The sequence below is a fragment of the Mesoplodon densirostris genome, chromosome 9, assembly GCF_025265405.1.
Source record: "Mesoplodon densirostris isolate mMesDen1 chromosome 9, mMesDen1 primary haplotype, whole genome shotgun sequence".
Taxonomy (NCBI): domain Eukaryota; kingdom Metazoa; phylum Chordata; class Mammalia; order Artiodactyla; family Ziphiidae; genus Mesoplodon; species Mesoplodon densirostris.
In genome coordinates this window covers 28,669,305-28,678,297 of record NC_082669.1, presented here as the reverse complement: position 1 = coordinate 28,678,297, position 8,993 = coordinate 28,669,305, and the positions used below count along the sequence as shown (strand labels likewise).

At 50.2% G+C, this 8,993-nt stretch overlaps 1 protein-coding gene across 1 annotated transcript in view; it reads right to left on the bottom strand.

Annotated features, from left to right (window-relative positions):
- Positions 1-440: 440 nt before the first annotated feature.
- Positions 441-8,993, bottom strand: part of VOPP1 (VOPP1 WW domain binding protein) — a 64,809-nt gene continuing 56,256 nt past the window's right edge. The window contains exon 5 of the mRNA XM_060108518.1: positions 441-3,044. Within this exon, the coding sequence (XP_059964501.1) occupies positions 2,854-3,044 (191 nt within the window). The 3' untranslated portion in view covers positions 441-2,853. The remainder of the gene's footprint in view (positions 3,045-8,993) is intronic.

Here is an 8,993-nt window from a genome sequence, read left to right as displayed (position 1 = left end):
TTCCTATTCCGGTAATTTTTTCCTTAGCTAGATATTTTAAATGTGTTGGTGAAACAAAAGTTCCTTATCTTTTTTTTTTTTTTTTTTGCGGTAAGCAGGGCTCTCACTGTTGTGGCCTCTCCTGTTGCGGAGCACAGGCTCTGGACGCGCGGGCCCAGTGGCCATGGCTCACAGACCCAGCCACTCCGCGGCATGTGGGATCTTCCCAGGCTGGGGCACGAACCCGCGTCCCCTGCATCGGCAGGCGGACTCTCAACCATTGTGCCACCAGGGAAGCCCCCTTATCTTCTTGGATAGCATCTCATTTCCAGTTCTGCTGAGGTTGGGTGCATTCCTCACCCACTCCACCCCACCCAGCTGAACTGAGAGCCCACTGTCCATCCTTCTTTAGAAACTTCATCTCTCCCCTCTTTCCCACTCCCCAGCAAAACAGTCAAAGCACACACCCAAATTTATTTTTATTTTGCATACATAGGAAACATGACCCTATCAAAAGAACAGAAAAGAGAAGTGAGCCAAGTGTTACAAGAGGAAAAGCATGCATCGATCTGCTCCCGGTTCGCTCCTGGCCACACCCGCTAAGGAACTCTATGCACCTTCACACACCAGGAGCTGGACTGGCTCCAAGCAGTGGGCACTGTCCACCGACAGCACGGGGGGAAACAGAAGGGGCAGGAAATGCCACTGCGAGTGGAATTTCCACACACAGTGTCAGTGCCCACAGTAGTGGGTTCTCACCCCGGTTCAAAGGAAAACAAAATTTATCTCACACACATGAATATAAAATGGTTGATTGCTACCGAAATCATTCAGTCTCAAGATCATTTGCTATCAAAAAGATAAACAAAATTTCGTCGTGGACATTTGGGTGGCAACTCAGCTGCACCCAATCCAACTCCAGGGGCAGCTGTCGGGGCGCTTCCTCATCAGAACAATAAAGGGAGAAACTGGACCTGAAAATGCAAAATGAATGACCTGGAGGAAGAGGACCTTTTGGACCCATGTAATCATCCTGGGTTGTAAACAGCAAGTGTTGCCCTTTATTGTCTCATTCGATTCAAGGACTTGAGTGTGGGGAGGTACTGAAGTTGGGCACAGGAGTTCAGAGGTCACACTCGGTGGTCAAAGACACCGGCAGCAGCATCCGTGTTCACAGACTGTTTCCAAGGTGTTCATCTGGCTTCAAGAGCATCCTGTGGAATTCCCGGGGAGGCTCCCAGATTCCCCACCATTAGAAAAGGTAAGTCACTGTGGCCCCATCCTGATTCCTCACCCCTACGCCACAGACGTGTCCCAGAAGAGCAGGGACACAGAGACTAGGGCTAGGGAATGAAAACCCTTAGTATCCACTCCGGTGAGATGTCCTGATGCACAGGTTCAGTGAGTGACAACTCCTCAAGAGGCTCTGTTGAGTTCATTTCAAAAATAAGCACTCCACCCCACCACTACATATACAGGGGTCTACTACATGTCTCGGCTACGCAGCTTTGCCCTTCCTATACGTGACCTGTCAGGTCTCACTCTGGGTTTAAATACGCGATCGTGGGCATTCCTGACAACGCAGAGGAGAAGGACCTGGGCCCCCTAACAACCCCAGGACTACCTGTGATCCCAGGGCCAGAGAGGTTTCTGAGCCAGGCTTTGCGTTTCCAACCAGATCTTCTTTATTCTAATTTTGATGAACTCATCATCAGTGAAATCTATTTGGTCCTTTCTGAAGAGATCGCTCTGCAGTCCTGGGGTCTTGCGTTTCCGTCTTTTTCTTTACAAGCTCCTCGTCAGAGCCCGGCGGACACCTGCTGAGGTCAACCAGCCAGGGCCCAGGCCTGCCCAACCCAGGCTCGAGCCACTGACTGCGCCCTGCTGGGACACCTCTCTCCAGAGGCTGATGTGGCTTCCCAGCCGGACATGCCTCTCTGCTTTGAAAGTGTCCAAAATCCATCACAACGCACCGTCAGGGCTACCTCAGGGGAGGGCACAGAGGTGCCTGGCCGTGACCACAGGCCAGAGAGCTGCCGATGTCCAGGAAAGACTCCGAGTCTGACCTCAGGACAGGACTCCACACCACCTTCCACAGGACACACTGAAAAGGGCTCGTACATTTTTTTCCCCAAGTCAGACCAAGAGCTCATCAAATGCAATGTCCGGTTTGAGGCAGGGGGCAATTTCCCATGAATTTAAATCACTTTCCTTAGTGACTTTCAGATAACTATAGACAGCAACTTGGTCTGATTCCGGATCCTCATCTCCTTGAGATGCAAGCCGTGCCCAGGGCTCTCCCAGTCCTGGCTGTGCAGAGGGCAGCTCTGGTCTTCAGGAAGGGGATGGAGAAGAGAGGGCTCCTAGGCTGTGCCGCCACCGCCTGTCTCTCTGAGAGCCTTTTGAAGAGGAAGACTGACGGGCAAGGGGCTCACACAGCTGGCCCTGTGGTGCCTCGTTTCAGACGGGCTGCCTGCCATGTGCGGGGCCTTCTGGGCGGCCCGGGCCCCTCCTCACGTTCACATGTACTCACCTGCACGCACCCTGCCTCACCTTCCACCGGGGTTTCTCCCCTGAGGGTCTGGGCGCGCCACCCTAGGGGGTCAACCCTCAGGACTCTCCACTCGGCCAGAGCACAGATTACATTGGAAACAGAAGCAACAGAGGAGACACGGGGTGAATTCAAATACTGGTCCTCCAAGGAAAACTTGAAAGGAAGCTGTGCTTGCTTTGAAGATATCAAAAAGGAATTTGCCCTTAGTGGCTCAGAAGACCATTCCTGGAGGTGAACAGTGATGGGGACAGGGAGGGTGAGTGACAGCCTCTCCCGGCCTCCCCGGCCAGTTGCACAGGCAGGTGCCAGGCAGCTCCCGGCTACTTGGCCTTCACCACCTGTTCATATGGGGGCGGTGGCGTGTTGCAGTAGGAAGGGGGTGGTGGGTAGGCCATGCTTCCCTGGGGTGAGTTGGGTTGGACCTGGAAAGCCATCGCCACAGGGTTCCCAGCAGGATTCATCCCTGGTCCTCCAGGGTCGGTGTAAAACGGCAGCCCCGGCTGCTGGGCTCCTGAAAGACAGGAAAGCAGATGTGAGCACAGCAGAAAAAACCCACAGCCCATCACAGCCAGGGCCCAAACACAGCAGGGCACCTGGGATCAGGTAAGGAGCAAAGGCAACATGCCAGCCCCGGCCTCCTGGAGCTTCTCCTCTACTGGATGCAGACAGCCAGAAAGCACCACAACCCGAGAGGGTGTCTGAGTGATGGAGGGACATTAGCGGGGTCAGGTGTGGCAGGGACCAAGCCGCAGCTGAGTGACACACCAGGGCAGCTCTGCCAAGACCTTGGGGAGGTGCACCAAAAAATTACCAACAGAGAGGGCCGAGAGTCCCTTAGAGCCTAAAAAGCCTGGGCGTAGAAAGGTAAGTCAACTCAGAGAGAACTGAAAAGAGGACCCTGTGTTCCCGAATCTCGGCCAGAATCATCACCAGCACCTCCATACACTTTTTGAGAACAGTTTGCTGAAGTATCAGCTCCACTCCCGCCTGCTGGATTAACATTTAATCAGGGCAGATTACCTGTCATCCAGGTGAACCCAATTCCCAGATAAGGTGACGACCTACGGGGCGGATGCCAGCGGGGTGGGCTGACATGTCTGTGGACTCTCTCTCTGCCCTGGATGCTGCAGGAGGAGGATGCTCTTGTCTCAGGGAGAGGCTGTAGGATGAAGGCTGAGCCCTGCTGCGGGCCAGGGTGCAGGGCACGGGGGTCCAGAGAGCATAGACGGTGACAAGAGGGAATATACTGGTCACCCTGCCCTAAATCTGGCCCTCTGTGTTTTTTTTTTTTTTTTTTTTGCGCTACGTGGGCCTCTCACTGTTGTGGTCTCTCCCGTTGCGGAGCACAGGCTCCAGACATGCAGGCTCAGCGGCCATGGCTCACAGGCCCGGCCGCTCCACGGCATGTGGGATCTTCCCGGACCGGGGCACGAACCCGTGTCCCCTGCATCGGCAGGCGGACTCTCAACCACTGTGCCACCAGGGAAGCCCCCCGTCCCTATTCTTTTGTCTCGGTTTATTCTTTTTTCTTTTGCCCTACCCAGGTACGTGGGGGAGTTTCTTGCCTTTTGGGAGGTCTGAGGTCTTCTGCCAGCGTTCAGTAGGTGTTCTGTAGGAGTTGTTCCACGTGTAGATGTTTTTCTGGTGTATCTGCTAGTGTTGGAGGGTCTCCTGCAGAGGCGGTGTTGGACACTGGCAGTTCTGGGAAGTACTCCTTGGTGTGAGGTCATAGTTGCACATAGTTCCACATTTTTCTCCCTTGTGATGAGAACTTTTAAGATCTACTCTCGGGCTTCCCTAGTGGCACAGTGGTTGAGAGTCCGCCTGCCGATGCAGGGGACACGGGTTCGTGCCCCGGTCCAGGAGGATCCCACATGCCGCAGGGCGGCTGGGCCCGTGAGCCATGGCCGCCGAGCCTGCGCGTCCGTAGCCTGTGCTCCACAACGGGAGAGGCCGCAACAGTGAGAGGCCCGCGTACCGCAAAAAAAAGATCTACTCTCTTACCAGCTTTCAAATATAAAGTTACCTGTGGTCACCATGCTGTACATGACATCCCCAGGACTTATGTATCTTATTATAACTGGAAGTTTGACACCTTAGCACCCACTGTCCCTACACCGATCGCCCCCTTTCTCCAAGTTCTTGCAGGGCATTGAGCACGTATCCCTCACACCCTCCTAGCGCGTGAACACAGTGCTGCAGCCAGCCAGCCGCTGTTTTCTGAACGAACAAAGTCTGTCTTTCCTCTCTACCGAGGAGGGCATAACCAGGGCCCTGCCAGCGGTGTGTCGGGGAGGACGGGGGAGGCTGAGGCACTTAGTTACTCTGGCCACCGCTGGACATAAAGACTATCATTGAGACTGCCTTTCTTCATATACTTTCATTTTGCCAATAAGATGCAGAGGCTCAGAAGAGACAGTGCCCACCCCAGGGCCCACAGACCTCAGGCCTCCTGACTCCCGGCCCAGGTGGCTCTCCTCGGTCCCCAGACCAGCTTCCCTGCACTCTCCGTGCTGGTACTTCCCTGCACAGGCCCAAGAGAGCTGGCTCTCAGCCACGGCCTTTGGCCGGCAGCTTCAGCCCTTGTTTCTTTTGGTTCCTGGGCAGGCTTGGAGCCCCACCTCTGAACCTCAGCTTCCATGCCTACTGTGCTGGCCTCTTCCCCCCAGTCCTGCTCCAACCCACACCAGTGCCCTAGAGCCGTGATGCTGCCACGCACCCCACCCAGTCTTGAGCATCTTCGTAACGTGCAGGCCTCTGCTCTTCTGCACTCAGCCTTGCTGGGCTGGGGAGCTGGTCCCAGCTGGACACCACTGCGTACCCTTCTGCATACCGGGCTCGAGTGCCGCGCTTCCCCAGCCCTCCAGGGCAAGAGTATTGATTCTTTAAAACCTGCCCTTTCTTCTTCATGAATAAGCAAAACTCACCCGAATCCACTTCCCCTCCCCCAGATCAGCAGTAGAGGGAAAACGGAGCCACCTGGCAGACGGGCAAGCGCTGCCCGCGATTCGTAGGTATTGTCTCTCCCTCCGCGCCAGCCAGGCTCCTCCTGGGCCCGAGGACCTACCACGTAGGGTCAGCGCACCCTGTTCCCTTCCCAGACTGCCTGGCCCCCGGCCTTCCCTTACACATACACACACACCCCATGGGCACAGGCCTGAGCACTACAGGGTCTCAGCAAGCAGCCGCAGGGGCGTGAATCCCACCCACAGAAAGAGGCGGGTCTCCAGGCCGAAATCATGGAGAAACCAATAGACCCTATTTTTCTTCATTATTACTAATTCTAAAAAGTCAAAGTAATTAAATTCTTCCCAAGCATAGTGCTGTTAATTAATGACACAGTCCTGGATTTTGTGGTGAAATTATGTATACGCCCATGGAACAAAGCAAGCCTTCATATGATGCTCTGGTGTGTCGGGGACTGACCATTTCATACTTTACAGGCCTGTAAGAAGGGTACAAATGGAGGAGGATGGTAAATTAAGCAGCAGCTGTGACTCTCTGCAGAGAGCTGAGGATACCCACATCAGAGTCTCCCAACAGAAGGTGAGCGGGCTCTTTTTCACAGGCCCCACTGGTGACTGCATTAGGAGAGGGCTTGGAAGAAAATAAACAGCCCCCATTTCTCTGAACGCCCCCAAACGCAGGGCAGAACCGAATCAGGTCAAACCACACTACCCTAGTCATGGGAGAACCCCCAGTCTCCACTGTTCACAGAGAGGCTCAATATAGTTGATGTGGCATCTCTGCTGCCCTAGATGCCTACAACAGTGCCTGCCGTTGACGCCATAGCTGTGGGACTGACAGCAGCTGCTTGGCCTCTGCAGCTCAGGAGTCTCGGTGGGCAGGCGTGTGAAAGGCAGGCAGCAAAGGAAGACACAGGAGCCTCGCTGGCTGCTCCTCAGTCCCCCACCCCTCATGCCCTCACTTCCACTTAAATATACTTACAAATTCTCCTGCCCCCTCCATCCATACAACTTGATGTATGGATGAGTTTCCCGCTTACATGGCTTCCCAGCATCCTGAACTTTTTCCACGTACGTCTCAACATGGTTGGTGACTGTACAGTAACTTGTGCAATGACACAGTGCTCCAACACAAGGTTGTGCAAACCATGCAATGCACAAGGGGGGTGAGTGAGGGCTGGAACCCAGGCTGCATTCCAGTGTCCCAAGTACCTGCAGCACCTTAGCAGGTGTGAAATATGGGTCAAGTGACGCTCCAAGTGTGGCCATGGTAAATCCCTACCCCAGGTTTACCGTTCACTCAGCTGGCAGATGTAAGTCTGCTTGGTGCTTGAGATGTGAGTCCTGCGAAAGCACTCAGCCCAGTGGGGAACCCAAAATATACGTAGGGATTAAAACTCACCATGATATACAGAAAATCCTAAAGACTCCACCAAAAAAAACTATTAGAAATTGTAGACAAATACAGTAAAGTGGCCGGGTACAAAATCAATACTCAAAAATCTGTTGTTTCTATAAACTAACAATGAGCTCACAGAAAGAGAAACTAAGAAAACAATCCCATTTATAATTACAACAAAAAGAATAAAATACCTAGGAATACATTTAACCAAGGAGGTGAAAGGCCTATACACTGAAAAACTGTAAGACACTGATGGAAGAAATTGAAGATGACACAAAGAAATTGAAAGATATTCCAAACTCATGGATTAGAAGAATAACATTGTTAAAATGTCCATATTACCTACAGCAATCTTCAGATTCAATGCAATCACTACCAGAATCCCAACGACATTTTTTTCACAGAAATAGAAAAAAAAAAATTCTAAAATTTATATGGAACTACAAAGACCCCAAATAGCCAAAGCAATCCTGAGAAAAAAAGAACAAACCTAGAGGTATCACACCCCTTGACTTCAAATGATACCACAAAGCTATATTAATCAAAACAGCATGGTACTGGCAGAAAAACAGACACACAGATCAATGGTACAGAACTGAGAGCTCAGAAATAAATTCACACATACATGAAGAACTAATTTACAAGAAAAGAGCAAAAAACATACAATGAAGAAAGAACAGTTTCTTCAACAAATGGAGCTGGGAAAACTGAACAATCACATGGAAAAGAATCAGACTAGACCACTATCATATACCACACATAAAAATTTACTCAGTATGGATTAAAGACTTGATTGTAAGACCTGAAAATATAAAACTTCTAGAAAAAAATATAGACAGTAAGCTCTTTGTCATTGGTCTTAGCAATATCTTTCTGGACATGTCTCCTCAGGCAAGGGAAACAAAAGGAAAGATAAACAAATGGACTACGTCATAGTAGTAGTAGTCTTTGCACAGCGAAGGAAACCATCATCAAAACGAAAAGGCAACCTTCTGACTGGGAGAAAATACTTGCAAATCATATATCTGTTAAGGGGTTAATATCCAAAGTATATAAAGAACTCATACAACAACAACAAACCTGATTAAAAAATAGGTGGAGGATCTGAACAGACATTTTCCCAAAGAAGACATCAGATGACCAACAGATACAAGAAAAGATGCTCAACACCACTAATCACCAGGGAAATGACAATTAAAAACCACAATGAGCTATCACCTCACATCTGTCAGAGTGGCTATTACCAAAAAGATAAGAGATAACAAGCGCTGGCAAGGATGTGGAGAAAACAGAACTCCTGTGCACTATCATTAGGAATGTAAATTGGTGCACCCACTGTGGAAAACAGTATGGAAGTGCCTCAAAAATTAAGATAGAACCACTGTATGATCCAGCAGTCCCACTTCTGGGTATTTTTCCAAAGAATATGAAAACACTCATTTGAAAAGATACACGCACTCCAATGTTCATAGCAGCATTATTCACAAAAGCCAAGATAAGAAGCAACCTAAGGGTCCATCAGTGGATGAATGAATAAAGAAGATGTGGTCAATATACAGAATGGAATATTACTCAGCCATAAACAAAGAACGAAATCCTAGCATTTGTGACAACATGGATGGCTCTAGAGGGCACTATGCTAAGTGAAAGTCAGACAGACAAATTTATATGATTTCACTCATATTTGGAATATAAAAAACAAAATCAATGAACAAGCCAAAACAAACACATAGATATAGAGAAGAGAGTAGTGGTTATGGAGGCGGGGGAAGGGGTGAAGGAAGGGCAGGTAAAATGTGTAAAGGGGATCAACTGTATGGTGATGGATGGAATGTAAACTTTTTGTGGTAAGGACACTGTAGGGTATACAGCAATAGAAATAGAAAGTTGCACACATGAAACATATAATGTTATAAACTGATGTTACCTCAATAAAAAAATAAACAACAACAAAAATCACCGTAATAAACACAGTTAAAGTACTTGGCAGAGAGAATCCAGGAGAGAAAGAGAATGAAAGGAAATGGCCTGGGACAAAGGGAGGGCATGGGCTAGGCCCAGTGAGGTGTGAGGTGGCACAGCTTGGGGAGCG